Source organism: Mixophyes fleayi, chromosome 1 (genome assembly GCF_038048845.1).
Source record: "Mixophyes fleayi isolate aMixFle1 chromosome 1, aMixFle1.hap1, whole genome shotgun sequence".
NCBI lineage: Eukaryota > Metazoa > Chordata > Amphibia > Anura > Limnodynastidae > Mixophyes > Mixophyes fleayi.
Window position 1 is genome coordinate 189,040,869 of NC_134402.1, and position 22,201 is coordinate 189,063,069.

A 22,201-nucleotide genomic window follows, 5' to 3' on the forward strand; every position below is an offset into this window, starting at 1 on the left:
TCATGTAAAATCCCTTCCTTACATACTCATGAACTCCAGATATTGCAGTTGAAAGGTCAGAGTATCACAATTGCCAAATTAATCAATTATAAATAAAATACTATCCCATATACATTTATAAACATGGTCCTGATGCTACTGACACTAAAATGTTGATAATACGTACGAAATTAAAATATATGTCCATAATGTGGTTATTCTATTCATGCCATTCCTATAAATCTGTATCTGAACAAATCTTTCATAAGCTGCCAAACCTATCCAGGATGTATCATGCCAAATATTATTACTGAAAAAAGATGTTCATTATTAATCTGCACGGCAAACAGGAAATGCCTCTATGGATGCGTTCCTATGACTCCTGTCCAGTTTGTGTTCTAAATCGGAATATGTCACTTCCTGTTTCCGTTCCATCTGTAATCCGGCATGGAAATTGCTTTTCTATAGGGTTAATTATCGCATACATATTTGAAATCCGATTGGCCGGCTATTTTGAGTAGTAATATCTGGCATGATACATCCTAGACGGGTTTGACGGCTTATTCAACCTGTTTCTTTCAAGTGAAATTAATTTATTTTGCCAGAATGTGAAAATTAGCAAAGGGAAGGGGGAGCTATAAGCCTAGTTGAAGTTAGGTTCTCCAAGTAATATACCTGACTAAATAGGCTAATGAGGATGCAACCAGGGGTGAATTGGAAATTAGAATTGTCATTAGACAGGGTCTAATCGACAGGAGGCAGGCCATCGCTGTGGGTGCTACAATCATATATGGGCCTGACCAGCACACAGCTCCAAACACTTCCACTTGAAAAGCACTAGAAACTCTGCGCTCACCACTATTAGGTGCATGTGGCTTCCTCTTAAAGCAGGCCAGCTTGAAGAGGGTCATTACAGTTGGGGAAAAAGCTTGAGTGAATGAGACAGTCCTACCACAATGGAGAAAGTTGGCAGTCCGTCTGTTCTCCTACCTGTACTTGCAGATTTCATACCTGTTGGTGTTTTAGGTTGTTGCTGTTTGTTCGGATTCTGGGCTCTGTATGGAAAAGGGATATATGCTGGTGACCTTTTGGAAAGCCAAGCAACTAATAAACACTCTAAACCCCCATTATTAAACCAGTAGCATTCCCATTTAACAAACAGGCCTATTTCCTTTAATGACCCCTACATTATTATCACTCGCCTTACATCAATAAAAAGCAAACTGCAATACCCTCAACATTACTTAAATCAACAATGAACCCCAAATTACAGCAATACACTCAACATACAACAATTCTATTTACCCACATTATACCAATAGCACCCTCTCACAACACAAGTCCCATCACCTGTGAGCAGTTTTAAGCTGTGTTGGTGGTCGTAGAACAGGAAGTGAAATTCTCTGTAGCTGACACAACACAGGGATTTGCAACAGATTTTGTATACACCCGTGGCAGGGCACGGTGCTGGGCAGTAGATTGAGTAAAGTGAGGAGCAGGAAGGGGTGAAAAAACTGTGCGCCACGGCTGCATGGGGTGCTGCGACAACCTCAAGAGAGCTGTGGCCAGGACCGGTGGTAAGCAAGGCGGGGGACTACTTCGTAATTTTTTCAAAGCAAACCTTAAGTCAAAATAATTACTAAGACCCTAAGGGTGCCTCGAACTGAGAGTTTGGGATCCACTGTTCTAGATTTGGAACAGAATATAAAATACCCGGTCACTTAAGATTTACATTTTGCATATGGTTTATCTTCTGTTTAGGAGTCCGGTGAATTTTTTTATCTGTTTTACTGTTTTCGTTACGTTGATGATCACTAACAGTGAAAAAGCCGGGCCAGGAGCAGAGGTGCTGCAGCTATAAAACTGTTTAAGCTGCCGGTATCTGGTAGGAGGGAAACGGTAAAACGCAGGATTTTTAGAGGGTGGTTTCCACAACACCCTAGAATGGGCATAACCAGTATACAAGGAGCAAATTTTAGGCAGATACACAGGCAAAACTGTGTGCACTATTGTTGGGTACATGCAGCTCTGCCTTCATGAGCAGTATAGTGTGAAGCAGGACATACCTCCTGTCCTTGTTGTTAGACCAAATCCTGACTAAGCGAGGCAGTCACCCAAATTTGGGACTGCTCTACCAGATTCAGGACAGTTTGCAGACTGTCCTGCTCTCCCTTACCTGTTCTTGTTGCTTTCACTATCTGTAACAGATGGTGTCTTTATTTGCTGCTTGTCTGGATCCTGGAATGTTGGGGGCCCTATTTAGGGCAAAAAAAATGGTTACATGAAATGTAGAAAACTCCCAACTATCAATGGAATTAAATCAATAGCACCAACATATAATAATTCTCTCCAGCTCCAACATTAAAATATTAGGTTTATTTATTAAATGGGAATACTATTTCCCTCACTCCAAACAGCCCCAGCAATAAATTAATAGCATTTACTTTTAATATAACCATTTCCCAAAACCATCCTTGACATTAAATAATTCATATTCACAATTAATAAATGGCCCTTCTCCCCAAACTCATTCAATTAAAAGTCCTGTCACCTCATCTTAATTTAAGTCCCCAGTATTAAATTAAATTAAATGGCTCCACCAATAAATGAAATTGTCCCACCACCACCCCACAAATAAAATGGCACCCGTTAAATTCTAAATTTCACCACTAAATTAATAGCCTAGCTTCCATCCATGTACTATTAAGACAATCCCCTTCCCTCCCTTTAAATCACACAATATATTAAGACCCACCACATTCCCTAACACATTATAGCAGGCCCCCCTGTTCTCCCTTACGAAACTAGGGGCAGGCAGAGGGACCACATTAGGGAACCAGCTTCCATGAAGCAGAGGGGCTCACCACTGATAAGCTAGTGTCCCCCCGATTAGCTAAAGAAATAAAATAAAACTGTATCCGACTGCTGATGGACGTGGCAAGTGCCTGGGGGTCCTCAGAGAGAGGGGGGCCTGGGGCACGTGCCCCCCCTCTTAATATGACTCTGTGGCACCTATCACATTTGTGCACTGGCTGTAGGGGGAAAATTGAAGAAAATATTTCACTGGAAAAATGGAATTTGTTTTACAATATGGGTTATATATTTTTTTTTTTGGGCTACACACGGTATATATTGATCACCCAGCATTAATTGGAACACCATCAGTATTGACTAAAGAAGATCCTGAGGACTTTGTTCTCTTCAAATAAGTATTCAGTTATTCATGATTCAATGGGTTGTTTATGTTCATAACACAAGTGACATAGTAACATAGTTGATGAGGTTGAAAAAAAGACACCAGTCCAACAAGTTCAACCTATTTTGGATCTCCTGCGATTCTGCACTTATATTTGAAATTGATCCAGAGTAAGCAACCGCCAATCTGTTTCAATTGTGAAAATCCCCCCAGACTCAATATTGCAGTCCTATTTTTATCCTATATCAGGGTTTCCCAAACCCAGTCCTCAGGGCTCCCCAACAGTGCAGGTTTTCTGGATCGCATGTGACATAATTAGGACCACCTGTAGATCTGTTACAATGTGTCAGTCCGTAATGAATTCACCTGTGCTCCATGAAGGAGATATGGAAAACCTGCACTGTTGGGGAGCCCTGAGGACTGGGTTTGGGAAACCCATATCCACTACGATCCTTCATTTTAATTAACGGTTGTATCCCTGGATACACTTTTCCGATAAAAATTTGTCTAACCCTTTCTTAAACATAAATACAAAAAAGGAGCGCCAAACATAGTGTGATAACGTCAATTAACAACACAGTGACCATATATTCCAAATTGGTCTCGTACCAAAAACAGAGGGTAAAATCGCTTATCTGGATAATAATATCTCTTTGATATTCTACAAGATTTTTCTCAAGTGACCTCAGTCTTCTGCGTCCATCCAATACTAGGACTCAATAGGAAATAGCAAATAATAGTGTAGTGTGTTCATAACATGCAAAAAGTATCATTCTATAAAAAATATTTTAATCCAAAGACATGCCATATCCATTCATGACAATAAAATGTGCATTATATAAAATTAAGTCAAGCTTATCTGTGACAAGGACTCATCCAGAGATCCTTAAGGCCCACAGGTGATGTCAGTTCCTTCCACCAGGATAGGAGATTACCACGTGAATAGTTCCTAAACTCCTCTGGAAATGAAACTCCTTCGCAATCACCAGCCAGACAATCAGTCAGTACTCCCTTGACGCGTTTCGTCCTCAACGCCTTTCTCAAAAGGGTAAGTGTCACACGTAATGAGGGTCCTCCCTTTTATAATCCCCCTTCTCAAACGGCAGTGCGATACAACGGAAGTCCGGGCAAAGCTCTCACTTCCGCCCACAAACACTGTATCACTTCCGCCAATATGTATTACATCACTTCTGTTTCTCCGGGAGAAATTACGTTTCTATGGATACCATAAAAAAATCACACTACAAACTAGAATACTACATAGTAATGAGGCATAGGCAATCGCTATCTAATAAATACAATCAGACCGCATAATTGCTCATTGATATCTCTTATAAATTCCAATTGTATAAAAACCGCTGCATAAACATTGCATATAATTACTAGATCATTATTATATATCACTTCTATTGAAATCTATTCTAGACAGAGTCCATCTATATAACGTATCTACAACCATCTATATAGACATAACTACTAGATAGGAATAAGTGACATAGTACAACCATGTCACTATCATTCTATACATAATTCACCTAACTCATAGTTGCAATCAGGGAAAAGCGCAGACCAGATCACAAAAAAAGAGAAGAAGAAGAAAAAGGTTAGTATGCATTAAATAAAAAAGGGGCTATTTCAAACGCTTCGTTAAGACCCAGAGGTGCAAGTGTGTTCAACTTGAAAATCCAGAACATTTCCCTGCATGACAATTTTCTGGCAAGATCTCCACCCCTAGGACCTAATACTACGTGTTCTATAGCCTTGAACTTTAATAAATCAGGATTACCATTATGAAATATGGAGAAATGCTTTGGAACCGCATGTGTCTGTAATTTGTTTTTTATAGATCGTATATGCTCCTGCATGCGTATTTTCACCATTCTTTTGGTTTTTCCAATGTACTTTTAAATGACATGGACATTCCAACATATAAATTACTGAGGTAGTTGTACAATTCATTCCACTTTTAATCTTCTATTCTTTAGAACTTGCAGAATCAGAAAATGTTCTATTTCTAGGATCAACCCACTTGCACATATTACATTTACCACATTTCCCAAAACCATAATTGAAATTCTTCAGATAAGTCCCCCTATTTATATTATCAGATTTATTCACCAATAGGCTAGGTGCTAGCAAGGCTTTCAAATTCCTAGTTCTCCTCAACACAATATCAGGTCTATCATTCAACTCAGTACCCAGAATCGAATCCATTTTAATGATATTCCAATGTCTGTTAAGAGTATGTCTGATCCTCTTTTCATCAATACTAAAATCAGTTATAAAAGGGACTATTTCCTTTTTAGTATCCTTGATCTTATACCTTAGGATATCTTCCCTCCCTTTTTCTCTTGTTGTTTCCAAAGCGTTATTCAATAAATCAGCAGGATAACCCCGTTCTTTAAACCTTTCTAGGTAAATGTTTGATTGTTCCTCACATATCTCTTTTTTAGAACAATTTCTCTTCACTCTAGTAAATTGAGATAGTGGTATATTATCTTTCCATTTTTTCTGATGACAACTTTCATAATGGACATAACTATTGCTATCCACCTCTTTGATGAAAGTGCTAGTTTCAATATGCCCCTCTCTAGCTTCAAGTTCAAGATCCAAAAAATCTATACATTTATTATCAGTCTTATAGGTAAAGCTCAAATTGAGATTATTCCTTCCAATATATTCAAAAAAGGATTGAAGATTTTCACTAGAACCTTCCCAAATCAAGATAATATCATCTATATAACGCTTATAGAAAACAATATTATATACTGTAACAATCCCTTTAGTTCTGTTATCCAATTCCCATTTCCCCATAAACATATTGGCAAAGCTTGGCGCAAACGGTGTAGAAGATCAAAGGGATATTATTATCCAGATAAGCGATTTTACCCTCTGTTTCTGGTACGAGACCAATTTGGAATATATGGTCACTGTGTTGTTAATTGACGTTATCACACTATGCTTGGCGCTCCTTTTTTGTATTTATCTAGGTGCCACATCCGCAATTGATGTATAAAAGTGAAGCAGCCTACTGTATGTGAATCTTTTTATATATAAGCACAATATATTCACGTGACTGTGTTAATGCACTAAGCGCCATTGTCTTTTATCACTGTTTTTATCCTTTCTTAAACATATCTATTGAATCTGCCATCACAACCTTTCCTGTCAATGAATTCCATATCTTGACTGCCCTTACTGTAAAGAACCCCTTCCTTTTCTGCATGTGACTGCAAGTTCCCTTTGAAGTTCTCTGTATTGACCCTTAATGTATTTGTACATAGTAATCATATCTCCCCTTAGACGCCTTTTTTTTTTTCTCCAGTAAACATGCCTAAACTGGCTAACCTTTCCTCATAACTTAATGACTCCATTCCCTTTATCAATTTTGTCGTCCTTCTCTGAACCCTTTCTAGTTCCAAATTATCTTTTTTATAGAGGTGCCCAGAACTGTACTGCATATTCAAGATGAGGTCTTACCAACGATTTATACAGTGGAAAAATTACACTGTCTTTCCTTGCATCTATGCCCCTTTTTATGCATGCCAATACTTTGTTTGCCCTTGCAGCTGCTGCTTGACATTGAGCTCTATTGCCAAGTCTACTGTCTATGAGCACTCCCAAATCCTTTTTTCATTATAGATTCTCCTAAATTAATTCCATTTAATTTATAGATTGCGTTCTTGTTTTTGATCCCTTAATGCATAGAAATTCTATTTATTCTTTTGAAAAATTAATTTGTATATATGAGAATTCTCTGGGCAGTGGCCTACACTTATATTATCTGCTGGGCACCTCCCCTTCAGTTGTGACCCCCCCACATTGCCACCCCCCTTTCAGATGATGTATGGCTTTAACCTCATTCATGGTAGTGTTTTTTTTGTTTTTTTAACGTGTTATATTTTACTTACATACATACATACATACATACATACATACATACACATACACACGTGACCATCCAATGCCAAGCATTGGGTGCTCATAGTCTAAGGGCTGTGCTTCTGTTTGCTGAAGTGTCTGTACAATCAGACTTGTGATTGGCATTTCAGCTGTCAATCTTTATTTGAGTTTGCATTTCAGATTTACCTTGTGTCTTCCAGGTGCTGTCTGTTCAGGCATCTCCACATCTGACCTAAAATTGATGACAACACAGAGGGACGGTGCTGTGCAGCTACGGATGGAAGAGTCTGGAGTTGCAAGTCTTCCTCCTGTAACTATTCACCAGTTGTTTGAGGAGACTGTTAAGAACTACGGTGAATATACTGCACTAGCATCCAAGCATGGAGACCAATGGGAAAAAATTACTTACAGGCAATACTATGAACAGTGCCGGATAGCAGCAAAGGGATTTATTAAGGTATACAGCAAAGCATTAAACAATTTTATATATAAATATATGTCTGTAACTCTTCTATACATTTTCTTTTTTTTTTTTCTTTCTCTCAGTTGGGTTTGGAGCGATACCATGGTGTGGGCATCCTGGGATTTAACTCCACGGAGTGGTTCATTGCTGATATAGGAGCGATACTTGCTGGGTAAGTTCCAACCTTCATTCCTTTTATTTTGCGTTTTATCTGATCCTATGAAAACTCTTAATTTTTGAGTGTTCTTGAATGGTGTGCTTGTAAGCCTAATCTTCAGTTATTTATTATGCTGAAACCACTGCATTATTACCGGACAGATTACTGCTGAGTCAGATATGATAAAAAGATAAACATTATCAGAGGTTTGTAGATAAGGGCATCATTTAGGCAGGTAATCACCCATATGCTTGTAAACAAAGTCATTACAGTTAGTCTTGTAATGCAAGTTTCTGAAATCTTTACATTTTGTGTGTTTTGGTTTATTTTTTTCATGAAACACTACAAAATAATGGTCCTATAACAGCTCATTATAGTAAACGTCTAAAATGTAGTATAAATGTAAGACAACTAATAAAGTTAAAAAAGAAAGTGTGGTAGGAGAGAGGGTGGATGAACAACCTACAACGGGAAGTAAAAAAAACTATCCCTGTCAAACAGTACATTACCTCGGATATCTATGGTGGGGGTCTTCCAATGCAACAGCATGGGGAGTATCTGTTGGTATGTATGTTTTATGATCCATGGGGCTTTGATTATGTAAATATATTAAACGGAATAACATGCTGATTTAATGTAGCGTAGTTCCATTGATAGGATACCTGTGCACAGCCCCTCCACATATATGAAATTATCTGGCAATTTTTCTGCAGCTCCGATAGCCTATGGATGAACGTGGTGAACTGTGTAGGAGTCAAGTACCACTTGAAAACAATTATGTAACAATTTGCTTACAATATTTGTAAACTGTGTGCCTCCTAGTGGTCACGCACTGAAACATTTTGGTAGCACATATTTTTTCCGCTATTAGCCTGCCATATTGTCAAGTAGGGAGGGAAGAAATGGCTGTTAAGTTTGGGGGGGTTTTTTTTGTTTGTTTTTTCTATATAATTTTTTTTTTTTTTTTTTAACCGTTAAGGGGGTAGGGCTACAAAAAAGAATAACTGAGAAGGCAAGGGAAGAAAATACATTTAATTAGATGATGGAAGTATTTGAAATTCGTTAACTTATTGTTTTTTCTCAATCGCATATTATTATATCCCATAGTGGGTCCTCTAGTTTTGAGAATTTAATAATAAAAAAAAAAATTCACATTTTTAATGGAAACTAAAGAAATGCAAAGAGAGTAGTTGACTTATCCTTCCTAGTGTTTATGTCTATGTGAAGCTTGTCATGGTTGGTTATTCATTGCTGCATTCCTTTAATGAGCTAGGTTGTTTAGTATAACAAAATCCCTAAAGAGACGAAGGAAACTTTCCTCTAGCAACTTCTTTTCCTGTTTTATGGGGATCACAACCTCTTGCTTAGTGTATACCCAGGTTGCTGTTTAAACGTAGGAACCCCATTGGGTAATCTGGTCCAGTTGAGCAGCTTTCTATAAGAGGGAAGGGGAATAAGCCACCTAAGGAATTGGTGAGCATAGAGCATCTTAATCTGGGCTTGTGCTCTGCCATATATAACTGCTGATTTTGTTACTTTCAGTTTCTAAAATTCTGCAGTTACATAGGAAGTTGAAAGGGTCCTGAAAAAAACAGTTATTTGGGTAATAACATCATTTTGACGGGGGTGGGTACCACCTTTTTATAAGATCTAAAATTTGAGAAGGTGCTGATAAATTGGACAGATGACTAGAAAGACTAAACGCGAGTTCACATAAGTAATTTTTGTTTTGCAATAGTAATGTCCTCTCCTCTCTGTCTTTAACATTATCTAGAAGAGTGTCTGGTAGGCAGAACATCAGTGGGAGGTCATTTAAATATCTTCTATGTAAAGACACTTTGTGTGTGGGATCCCATCATTACCACTCTAATATCTGGTGGAATGTCACCAGTTTCTTTATATAGTATGCAAACAGGTGGGATAAGAGACAGCCCTGCCTAGTCCCATTCACTATTTGTAAGGACTGGGAGAGATGCCCCATCAACTGGCTAATATAGCAGCCTAGGTCACAGTGTGGTCAGGTAAGAAAAGGCTTCTGTGTTTCCCACCTGATCTCCCAGTACACCCTGTTGAAAGCTCTTGACTAGCTTCGAGCCACATCAGTCTTGCAGGGTCAACAATAAAATATCTGTTTTTAATTTCGCGTTGATCTCATCCATGTTTGGAATACTTTTTTCCTGTGTATCCTATTAAGGTGGTATTCCTCTTCCGGTAAGTCTGGAAGAAGGTATGCACCCCATCTTTGAATATAGGATTCAAGGCCTAAAATGGATTCCAATATTCCATGGAGGAGGTTAGTGTAATCTGTAACTGTACAGAGATTATACTATTTGTACCTGGCCATCTGCAAATCATGGACCTCTTGCTGTAGTGCATTATAGAGGTCTTTGTCATCAACTGCGTGCCCCATTGCTTCTACCTGGCTCACATTACCCCTAGTCTCTTGAGAAAGCACAGAGAGACTCCTTCATATCTGTCTTTTAATCTTCCCCACAAGTGAAGTGAGGCGGAGCAAAAGATCCCTTTTTAATGCTGGGTCTTGGTGAGAAACCATTTCCTTACTGGGAAGCCTCTGCTTGGGTGTATCGGAGGCAAATTGGTCTGCAAAAACTGGGAAGCACAGATATTAAGTGGCCATTATGCTATTGTGCCACACCATAAGTCTTAATGCATTTCTTAAGTAACTGATCTAGTTTGATGGCTTGGCCACAGTGGGTCACTTTTATGTGGGAGTTCTGTGTATGCATGGCTTATTTCAAGTACAGTGCTCTTCATACCACACTCTATACTGCTCCTTCATTTTATCTGTACAAAGTGCATTAAAATGTAATTCCATTATTAGACTTTCACCTTTGTTATGCCAGTTATATTATCTGTGTTCAAAGCAGGTGGTATAATGATGGAGCACTGTATTATAAATCATATTTACAAGCAAATGATTCTAACCCATGTGCCACTTTCTATCTGCAGACTTGGGCAGAACAGATATTCCTGATTTTAATACATAATAATTTGCTCTATTTCCTAGCAGTACTATGAAATATAGTATATTTCACTGTTCTAGAGCCACATATAACAGCCGCTGGAGTAACATGATGTGGAATTTTCTAAAAATGATGCTTATTACACATGTGAAGCCTGCTATTTTAATTTTAGATGGGGGGGGGGTGAATTTTTGTTAATTTTATAGAGCAAATGTAAGTAATATAAATATGATGTGGAAAAAAATCAGCTTTTCGGTGTGAAGCATGGTATGTGTGAGGTACATAACTGGTGTGTACTGCTACATTCAAGGGTACTTGAATTCTTATCTCCTTGTCAACAGAGGATTTGCCGTGGGTATCTATACTACAAACTCAGCAGAGGCATGTCATTATGTGGCAGAGAACTGTGAGGCCAACATACTGGTGGTGGAAAATCATAAACAGCTACAAAAAATCCTTCAAGTAAGTTGTTGCTAAAGAAGCCTAGATATATTCAGCAAAAGATTATCAGGCTCTAATGCGTCATATAGCCAGCGTTTTCTTACTGCTTATATGCTTTACATCTAGATGACTTGGAAAGTGGCACCATCTGGTAAGAGTACATTCATTGGCATTTAGAATAGTTTTTCTTTAGCTCTGCCACTATTGGAATAGAAAACACCTCATTAATCCAGACCCGATGAACCCAACTAACCATGCATTCTGACTAATCGAAACGATTCAGTAGTTTGGAAGTTTTAAAAATAGGATATCATTCACTTTTCTTTTCTTCTCCAGAGTGTGAAGCCTTCAACATTGTTTTGAAAGGTGTTAATATTGTCTTTCAGGTTCAGGACCAGCTGCCTCATTTGAAGGCCATAATACAATACAAGGATGAGCTGAAAGAGAAGCGGCCCAACCTATACACGGTGTGTATACAGATGTTGTACCCTTTAAAATTGTTTCACACAAATTGTCAGTGTATCAGGCAATAAATAGCATTTCTTATGCTATACGGCTGGTTTAAAAGAGCTGGGGCGGAGGTCACGTAGCCATCTTACCAAAAAAATAACAGATGTGCCTCCCATCAATATTTTCCCAGATTTACTTCTCTAAATCATTAATTCCAGAAATGTTAACAAGATCATATAAAAATAAATGCTGCTTCAGGACTCTTTCAATGCAAATAAAGCTGTTCTCAGTTTAACTTCTAATGATTTGATGGCAAAGGGTTTGAAGACCCTTATAGTTGGCTATTAGATTAAAGCTGAGCTAAGCAGATGGATCTCTTTTGGACCACCTAATCCATTATAGATTGAATTATTACCTTGGGCCACACATGCAAATATATTGAGCCAATTGGTCCTATTGCTACGTGGTCGGCTTTATAGAACCTTCTTAACAGAACTTGCTGTCTATTTTAAATTGTGGTGGTGTAAAATCCAGCGAGCGTCCTGTTATGCTGTCATCATTTGATATTGTGGGTGGGAACGTACAAGCTGTAATTACTAACTTGATGTATATTTTAAGCAATTTAGTATTGTGATTGAGACCTTTAACACCTTGTTGCTAAAGCTGGCCACACATACGCCAATCCAGCTGCCTGGACAGTAAACTTGAATCTCTGGACAATGTGACCACGCATGATTGGACAAAAAAAAGTGTTTGTAATGAGCATATTTGTTGTGATCAGATGGGGTATGCCCTTGGTTTTGGGGGCTCCCACTTCATAATATCAATGTTTATTGCCAGCTTAAAACCTGTTTTCATTGCCCTTTAATCGCTTTAACCCACATCTGCACTATTAGTCTGAAAACTACTGCCACAGGCTTTTTGCTGAATTGCAATATGAAAGCTATTCCCTACCACTATATCTTTGCAGTGGGCAGAATTTATGCAACTGGGAAAAGATGTCCCAGATGCTCAGCTGGACCAGATTATTTCTTCTCAGAAACCCAACCAGTGTTGCACACTGATCTACACATCTGGAACCACAGGACAGCCTAAGGGAGTAATGTTGAGCCATGATAATGTGAGTAATGATGCAGAACATATAGCTTATGACATTGTTAATGTGAGCCTGTCACGTTCACACAGCGGAGAAACCTATTTTGTGGGCTGAGCTCAGGTGGAACTAGCGAGCTGTGGGCCCTGGTGCAAGGAGGTTAATAGGAAGGAACCAGGGCCCCATCCCTGTGCATCTGCCATGCAGTAGGACCCACTAGCTCCATGGGCCTCGGTGTACGGCACCTGCTGCACCAATGGTAGTTCCACCACTGGCTGAACTGATGTTTATGATGTAGTGTTCTAATTAAGTAAGTAGCTCAGTGGTGTCACCGATTCCTAGCGAAATGTTTGGCTGTGTAATGCTTCAGCTGACAAATGGATTCCTCATTTATGCGTAAGTCCACTTTAAAGATCATAAAATGGATATACCAAATGTTTAAAATATGCTGTTTGCGGTTTGTTTTGAAATATCCATTATTTCAGATCACTTGGACAGCCACAGCAGCTGGTAAGACAGTCCACCTCAGAGAGGCCACTGACCAACAAGAAATGGTTGTCAGCTACTTGCCGCTTAGCCATATTGCAGCACAAATGATAGATATCTGGCTTACTATGAAGTATGGAGGGACCACTTATTTTGCTCAGCCAGATGCTTTGAAGGTAACACTTTCCCTCGACCGTTCTATAGAACTGCCTGTCATAACTTAAGATGTGTGTCAGTAAAGCTGCACAAACGGGCTCCTTTACATTCTCCTCATTCTTCACTCTCACTTGGTATTTCTCTCCAAGGGATCACTGGCGAACACCTTGAGAGAAGTAAGACCAACAGCCTTCATGGGTGTTCCTAGAGTTTGGGAGAAAATGCAGGAGAAAATGAAGGCAGTTGGGGCAAAGTCTTCAACAATCAAACGCAGGGTTGCTTCTTGGGCAAAAGGTGTTGGCTTAGAAACAAACTTGAAGAAAATGAATGGGTAAGATTCTCTCTATTAAAAAGTGTGTTACAAGGTATTGTAATAGTACTTGCCCTTTGTAGCATGGACTTGGCCAGCTTATCTGATAATCTTGATTTCTTCCGCAGTTTACAAAGTCTATACATTGCTCTGATTCTGTATGCTTTGGGTTTTTGCTGTTCCCTTTTTTTTTTCTTAAACCTATGTCTGCTCAATAGCAAACTATTGCCAGGATTTCTTCAGTCACCCAGAGGTGATGGTCAGTCTCTGATGAAAGACAATCTCATGAAAGGACAATAGTCTGCTTCTGTCCCATGTCTTTGTAGACTCAAGACCACATACTGAGGATTGTTATCGTGTTTATTTTATAGGTCACCTCCTAAGTTATGACCTACCTATAGCGAACAATATAACAACTTAAGATTCAGTTTGCATTAGGTTTATTAGTTGATCCATGTTATACTAGGTGTGTTGCCTTAATTGACTTTTATGCATTACAAATTTTGAAAGTAGTCCAAGATTTAAGTTAACATCAGTAGTAAGGTCAGATTGAGGATTGTGTTTTCACAAACATTTTGTGTTAACTCTCGAATTGCTGTTTGATTGCTGTAGCTGATAATTCTATATCTTCTGAGATCATTCTTTCCTTGCTGAAACAGTGCCTCTTCCCCACCAATGAAGTATCACGTGGCCAAAAAACTGGTGTTCAAGAAAGTACGCAAAGCTCTTGGACTGGACCGCTGCACGAAATGTTACACAGGAGCTGCCCCGATCACAAAGGATACTCTGGAATTTTTTCTGAGCCTCAATATTCCTGTTTATGAACTTTATGGTATGAGTGAGAGTTCAGGCCCACACACAATATCTGTGTCTGATGCCTTCAGGATCACAAGGTATTTGCAACTTCTTTTATTTTTTTAACTTGTCCCAACGAGCATCCTTTTAGATAACTTGTTTGTTCTTTTTCCCTCTCCACAATACCTTCTTAAAGTTGGATTTAAAGAGATGTTGAAGCTAGTTTATATGTAGCCACACATAGATGAGCTAGCGGATTTGGGACACCTTATTTAATGAGTTTCTTTTGATTGCAGTCCTCTACCAGAATCTAGATTATTGCAATCCATTGCTGTGGTGTGCAAGCTTATTTATTTATTACTATTATTAATTTAAGGCGACAGTGCTACAAAGTGCCCGATAGTAGTGGGGGGTGGTGGGGGGGGGGGGGGGGGGCGCGGCGGAGTTTACATAAAATGGGGACATTCAGAGTAGACAACACCCCATAGAAGTGCAAGTGAAGTCCGGTAAAAATGCACAGCCACGATGTTCTGAGGAACATTGGGGCTGATTGAATCTCCCCCGTTGTGTCTTATTAAAACCTGCTCCACAAGCAGCTGAAGATATTGTGCTGTAACCCAGAGTAGCCAATCACGTTTGCTTTTGTTTTATAAACGGTGTACTAGAAAAATACTTACCATGAACAACATCAATTTGTATACACTGAGGAACACTTAGATGTCGCAGATGGCTAGTGGTAATGGTTTTTATGCATAAAGAGGCTTTTTTGTTTTTTTACTTTATGCCAATATTATTTAATGTCCTTGTTTTTTTTTAGCTGTGGGAAAGTAATATCTGGTTGCAAAACAAAAATATATCAACCAGACAGTGACAGAAGTGGAGAAGTCCTTTTCTGGGGTCGACATGTTTTTATGGGGTACTTAAACATGGAGGACAAAACAAAGGAGTCCCTGGATGAGGAAGGCTGGCTGCATTCTGGGGATATTGGAAAACATGATGAACATGGATTCTTATTCATCACTGGAAGAATTAAAGGTGATATGGTTTACTTTCTAATCTAATGCATCCACAGGTGGTTATGTTATTGTGACTTAAAATACCTGTAAACTGCATTGGGCTGGGAACATGGCAGTGTTCAACCTCAATCAATGTTACATGCTAGACAAAGAAAATTGGATGGCTCTCCTCTCGTCATTTCTAGCCTTTAGCCTTACCTTGTTATAGTCCAGGGAAAGAAAAAAATACAGCGAAGTATAATGCAAGTTTTCTGTACTTCTACATGACACCTACTAAAGCATTGCGCATCTAAGGCAAAAAAGGAACTGCCTGTGCACTGTACATAGTCATATTGGTAGATGTTCCTGCACACTCACCAGCTGGTCTCTTCACCTGAAGAAAGGTTTGTTGCCGTCCCTCCCTCTTTATACAACTTAAATTATCTTCTCCAAGCAGAGTATATAGAAATTTAGGTACTGGATTGTAGTACATTTCATTGTGCTTTCTTCAGCACAGCGAAGTACAGTGAGAATCCATGATGAGAAGAGTTGCTGGTGTTTGGACACCAGTGTGCAACTATTTCTGTATGTACAGCACTTTTTGGAGCAGAACGTGTGCCAACAGTATGCTCCTTCACTTTGTGGTTAAGGGAAAAAGGACAGACTGACTAATCAATTCTGTGTTCCATTTCAGAACTCATAATTACAGCAGGTGGAGAAAATATCCCTCCTGTCCCAATCGAGGATGACATGAAAGAACATATACCAATAATTAGTAATGCAATGGTAATTGGAGACAAGAAAAAGTTCCTGTCTATGCTGCTTACACTAAAGGTAATTTGTTTGCGTTGTCAAACACCTAAGTAGGACTTTGCAGCCTGTTCCTTAACAAACTTTGTTGGGAAGCTAATGAGGTTATGCTGACCAGTACCTAAAGCATGTATTACCTCTTTAATTAAAGTATATCCTCATTTAAAATAGAAGCGTGGAAAGCTGAATGTTTTGGTTTGCTTTGTCTGGGAGCAATATTAAATAATGAAAACTAGAACAATTTTGCATACTAATTGATGACCTAGACACATGCAAACATTTTAATGGAAGTCTGTTCAGTCTTGTTCCCTTCCCCCATCGATTTAGCCAAAATTGATCTTTTTTGGATTAAGTTTTTACCTTTTTCAGATAGACTGTAATGAACGTTACTTTGATGTGAAGCACCCAGTCCAGTGTATGATTTAATGGCTGCATGACTTGGGTTTTCTTTTGCTTGTACAACAGTGCAATGTAAACCCTGACTCTGGGGAACCAGAAGATGAGCTGACTACTGAGGCCATTGAGTTCTGCCAGAAAATAGGCAGCAAAGCAACTAGAGTGTCTGACATAGTTGGACATAAAGACAAGGTGGTGTATGCGGCAATTCAGGAAGGAATTAATTCAGTGAATGAGAAGTCCACCTCAAATGCACAAAAGGTCCAGAAGTGGCTCATTCTGAACAGAGACTTTTCCATTGCAGGAGGAGAGCTTGGTAAGCATAAAACAGAAGCCATCTCATTATTGATTTGACACTCAAATTCTATTTAGTGATTGAAAATGCCTTATTTGTAAAGTAATTTTGACCTAAAATGCAAATGATTCTAACTTTTTGTTTTTTCTTCCTAAGGCCCTACCATGAAACTGAAGCGACCTGTGGTATCCAAAATGTATAAAGACCAAATTGACAGCTTTTATCTAGATGCAGCGACGCCCACTGATAACGCCATCCAATCAAAGTAGTAATATTTTTAGGTAGCCGTATTAAATCATCTTGGGTTTTCTTAAACGCACCCTTACTGAAGCCAACAGGTGTGTGTTAAGAAAACAGTTTTTTTTGTATATTTTCCATATAGAAACAATGCATTCTATGTTCATCTCAATCAGCTCATATATAGATAGATATATATCTGTCACTATACCGAGTTTATTTTCAGTGGAAAAACAGAATCTGTATCTCATAAGTGCCTCCTGAAAAAGATTGCAAGAAGTTTTGAGCTAAAGGAATACTCTTTATGAACCACACTAGCCTTTTTGTTGCAGTATGATAGTTGTCAGCATTTATTTCAATACATTTTTGAAGTTGTAGCATATATGTAAATAACATGCTGCTACTTGATTGTCAGCAAAATTGGCAGCCTAAAAGACTAATCTCTTATGGATACATGGAGGAAAATAAGCCAAAAGTAGCGTTCAGCTCAATGTATAAAAAATTGGATTCTGATCCCATACACCAAATAAAAGCAGAGGCATTCATTAACTGAATAGAAGTACTAAATGTTTTGATATTCTAACGTTGATGTATAAACTGAGTAATTTATTTTATAAATATTATTTTGTACCTTTTTTTTTTTCTTTTCTTTTTGTGAATGTAAAGAAACTGCTGCATCTTGTAATTGTTTACGTAAAACTGTTCATCAAGTTTGAGCTAGGAATTGTTTACGCTCTTCTGATAATGACACCTGACTTAAACTATACGGTTGTAGATTTGAGCTGTTTAGGTCTTTATTCTTCAGACTCTGCAGTGCATTGGACCCTAAATTGAAGCCCCTATATGTTTGTGCAATAATTAGTTTGGGTGGAAGGTTGTGTTAACAGGAATTTGACTCTTCAGGAATGTAACTTCCTGGTAAGTCTACCCCTATAAAACATATCACTATTCAAAAAGTTTGATTAAATATTGCGCAAAATATGCTTTTATAAATATTTGATTTACAAGTGGGTCTATCTCAAGCATCACTTAATTAAGCATTGCTTGAGATTTCTACATACCTCTTTTGTAGTACAGCCTTGACTTTCATATGTATTTTCTGTGTTCACATATTGAGAATCATTCCTGCTCATGTTCTCTGTTGCTGTATTCATGATCTGCACCACATATGCACTACCAAAGTAATAAAAGGTCTAGTAAACTATTTAGTCTGAGATAAGGCTATTTAGAGGGCACATATTCTTATGGGAATTTTATTATAAAATGAATGCACTAGTCACAGTGTTACGATCTGTGACCAGCGTCGATCTTTGGAACAAATTGTACTTCCTACGGCATAAATACCCTAAGTCATCTTGTTTGTTGGAATTTAAAGTATTGTAAATAATTTATAAAGACTACTCTTATGTGTTCCTGTTTTCACTTTGTTTCTGTAACTGTTCAATAAAGCATACAGGAAAGTTTGCACTGCACAGAAATTCTCTTATTTTTCTCAGTGTTGGAAACTTTCTGGGAATTGTCCCAGTAAATGTGGTGGTTTAGAATTTTTATATCTTCTAATTTGTCCAACCTTAAAATTGAGGAATTGCTAAGGCTGCCATACCAAATATGACATGATTTTCAGTACAGCTGTATGCAGTCTACTATGGAGTAGGTAGTTGAGAGGGGATATTTTGCAAATATATTCCTCACTTTGAAAATACATGCCTTAATAAAAAAGTCTACAAAAGTGAATCCATTTCGAAACCTTGCTACCGCCTGTCATCCCTTGTCCTTGTGGATGCAGTAATGAATGTTCTATGATGTAGTTCATTCTACTTAAGAAAGTAATCATTGAACATGGCTTATGGCACCCATATTTCCATCAATAGGTAAGCGAACACTAATAACTCACTGCTTCTACAGAAAACTAATGTAATGCACTATAGCAGTGGTTCCCAAACTGTGCACCTAGGTTCCCTGGGGTGCCTTGGAAATATCACAGGGGTGCCTCGGCCATGGCCAGTGGGTAAGCAATACGGGGGACTACTTGGTAGTTATTTTGGCTTAGGGGTGCCTTGAACTGAAAAAGTTTGGAATACACTGCACTATAGTGTTAAAATACAAAGTACAATTATAGCATAAAAAACTATGTGTAGCAAAAACATAGGTTTATTTAAAAAAAAAAAAAAAATTAAGGTAAGAAATGTTTTGGGCACACCATCTACTGTTGCTGACTGCAATTGGCATTTGATGATACTTGATGATACTGTCCACTTTCTCATCTGTCAGCTTGCTGCCCTACAACTGCATTGCAACAGTTTGATAAATGCTCTTATCACATTTATCTTCTATGTAGTCTGGTATTTTCACTCCTTACCCAAGGCAGTCTAAAGAATATGGTGTACACTATGCACTGCTGATTTGCTTAAAATAATTTAAGTAAATGTGCATAGAAGGCCCATATCCACAGTTAGTTTAATGTACATCATATACAGTTCTGCCATGCATAAACATGCCTACCACTGTTTTATGCCCACTATGTGGAGCTTAGCCCAAAATAAGTCCATGTCAACTACATTATATAGATTAACAATCTTATACCACCACACACTCATGTCCAGCATCTAGCCCAGCTTAGTCCTACATCAAGAATAAAGCCCTTTGCATATAGACCTGCTCCCGGATTTAAGCCTATAGACCACAACCTAAAGATAAATGCCCAAATAAAAAGCCTCCATACCATGCCTGTAAATTGCATCCCTTTGCCCAATTGTTGCTTTTTATATTTTCTTTCTTTTTCCTGCCCTCTCATGGGTGTTTACGGTTCTCTCCCCATTAGCAATAGTGTAAACTGACTGGGGCTAAGTTTTTTATTTTTTATTTTTTATTAATGTGACCAAAAGTGTTGTTTGTTTCAATAAAGCTGAAGAGTGTGATACTTTACATTAGTGTAAAAAAACTCTGGAGAGCTAAATCTTTTCAATATTGGCACCCACTGTGGTAACCTGGTAACACCACACATTCCCTCATTTTGTAAAAGAAACATTACTCAATTTAGCTGTGGCTAACGGCCTCAAATACACAATCGTACAGAGCTGTTGGGTAATCCGCAATCTCCTAATCATTTCTCCCATGATAAATAGACAAGTATGTAGCGTTACAAATTGTCAGATTGACATTTTTGCATGTGCCAGGTCAGTCTTCTCCAGGATGTCAGTGGCGATATAAACTTTGAAATTCAAAGTTCAGATCATTTGCTCTGTAATGGTTGCCAGTGTATGCCTTATGTTTATTTTGTATTACAACAGCAGACAGCACACAGTGAGTGTGTGCTGTCTGCTGTTGAGACTATTGGCTATAGTTACTAAACTGCGGATTTGAAAATGTGGATAACTAGAATCGGGTTGCTATAGGGAACATCTCCTCTTTTTCAAACCCGCAGTTTAGTAAATATACCCCTATGTGCATTAGTTGTATAAGTCTGCAAACCCATGACATGCAGCTTTGTATGCATTAATTTCCCATGCAGTAATTACGTAGGTGAGATCCGAGTACTAGCATGGTGAGTAGTTCTATGCTTGCAATAAGTCTGTAGTGAATGTTTTCCAAACGTATTGTTCCATGTTAGCGGTGTGAAGACTTTTTCATCCGATGTCTGTTTGAAAAAAAATTGTTAAATTTCTCCATTTAGCCTGACCATAGTAAATACAAGATTTCCTATGCATGATATTTTTCTCCCTCAAGAAGGATTGGAATTCCAACTAAGTAACTTGTGTTCCATTATAAGTAATTAACTCCTTTGGGTTACCATCTCTGTGGAAAACTGGAGAGAAATATAATCACTGTAGCAAGAGTAACTTTTGCAGTAATTGCCGCATCTGTCCATTTACTGTAGAATAATGCAGAAATGGAGGTTGCTTAATTGATTTCTACAGTCCCTAAAAAATTTGATTTATGTGAAAGCAAAATGACAATCAAGAGGTGCAGTGTTGAAGGGTTCTAATAAATAGCACACACTTGGTTACACGTATGTCAGTCTGTCTGTCTGTTACATTCAGTCTGTCTTCTCTCCCCCTGATCCTCTTCCTAATACCCCTGTACCCTTCATATATTGATTTGCTAGTCCATCCCCTCTCTACATTTTTCACCATGTCTCCTTGCTTGCGTCCAATACTCTTCCGCACCCCGCTTTCATCTTCGTACCAGATCCAGCCCATCTCCACGTACCAGCAACCCCACCAATGTCATCCATATTTCCCCACTTCCTTCTCTCCCTTTCTCCTTTGCTCTATGGAATTTCAGATTCATCTACAACAAACTACCCTCTATCCATGACGTCTTCATCTCCAACTCACTTAACCTTTTTGCCATCACAGAAACCTGGCTTTCTTCCACTGATACTACTTCCCCGCTGCTCTCTCCTATGGCAACTCTTCTACCTCATCCATCTTGGTATCTCATCATCAACCGCTCCTCTGGTCCCACTTCCCAATTTCTTGATAATGTTGCTGCCTGGCTTCCCCATTACCTTTCCTCCATCATCCTAGGTGACTTTAACATCCCCATTGACAACCCCACAGCCCCAACGTCCATCAAACTTCTTGCCCCTTCTTCCTCCTTTGCCTCTCACAATGGACCTCTTCCTCCACCCACTGTCTCAGTCACTCCCTTGACCTTGTTTTCTCCCATCAATGTGCTCTTTCTGACTTCAATGCTTCCTTACTCTGATCACCATCTCCTCTCCTTCACTCTTTCCTCATCTCCTGCACCCCACCCCACATCCAAATCTTCCCTTGTTAGGTGCAATCTTGATGCTCTTGATCCTGCTATATTTGCCTCTTCGCTCCTCTCCCCTAAATCCATCCTGGCCTGTCCCACCAAACCAAGTGGCCTCCCTCTACAACCGCACCCTTACCACCTTTTTGACCCTGCTGCCCCTGCCTCTTCTGTCCACCTTCGCCACTCTAACCCCAGACTTGACACTCCAAATTTAGTGGGTTCCATCAAAAATGCACACATACCACCAAACGCCATTGTTCCTTGCAGATTTTCTTCAATTCATCCTCTCATCCT

General features: G+C 38.8%; 1 protein-coding gene across 2 annotated transcripts in view; it reads left to right on the forward strand.

The window, feature by feature from the left end:
* The window catches only part of ACSBG2 (acyl-CoA synthetase bubblegum family member 2), a 47,441-nt gene extending 28,832 nt beyond the window's left edge, over positions 1-18,609 (forward strand). For both annotated transcript variants that reach the window (XM_075204666.1, XM_075204665.1), the window contains exons 4-15: positions 7,279-7,535; positions 7,625-7,713; positions 11,024-11,144; positions 11,510-11,590; positions 12,544-12,693; positions 13,152-13,328; positions 13,458-13,639; positions 14,278-14,511; positions 15,231-15,448; positions 16,103-16,242; positions 16,684-16,930; positions 17,066-18,609. In XM_075204666.1, coding sequence (XP_075060767.1) covers positions 7,279-7,535; positions 7,625-7,713; positions 11,024-11,144; positions 11,510-11,590; positions 12,544-12,693; positions 13,152-13,328; positions 13,458-13,639; positions 14,278-14,511; positions 15,231-15,448; positions 16,103-16,242; positions 16,684-16,930; positions 17,066-17,178 — 2,009 coding nt within the window. In that variant the 3' untranslated portion in view covers positions 17,179-18,609. The remainder of the gene's footprint in view (positions 1-7,278; positions 7,536-7,624; positions 7,714-11,023; positions 11,145-11,509; positions 11,591-12,543; positions 12,694-13,151; positions 13,329-13,457; positions 13,640-14,277; positions 14,512-15,230; positions 15,449-16,102; positions 16,243-16,683; positions 16,931-17,065) is intronic.
* Positions 18,610-22,201: the final 3,592 nt, after the last annotated feature.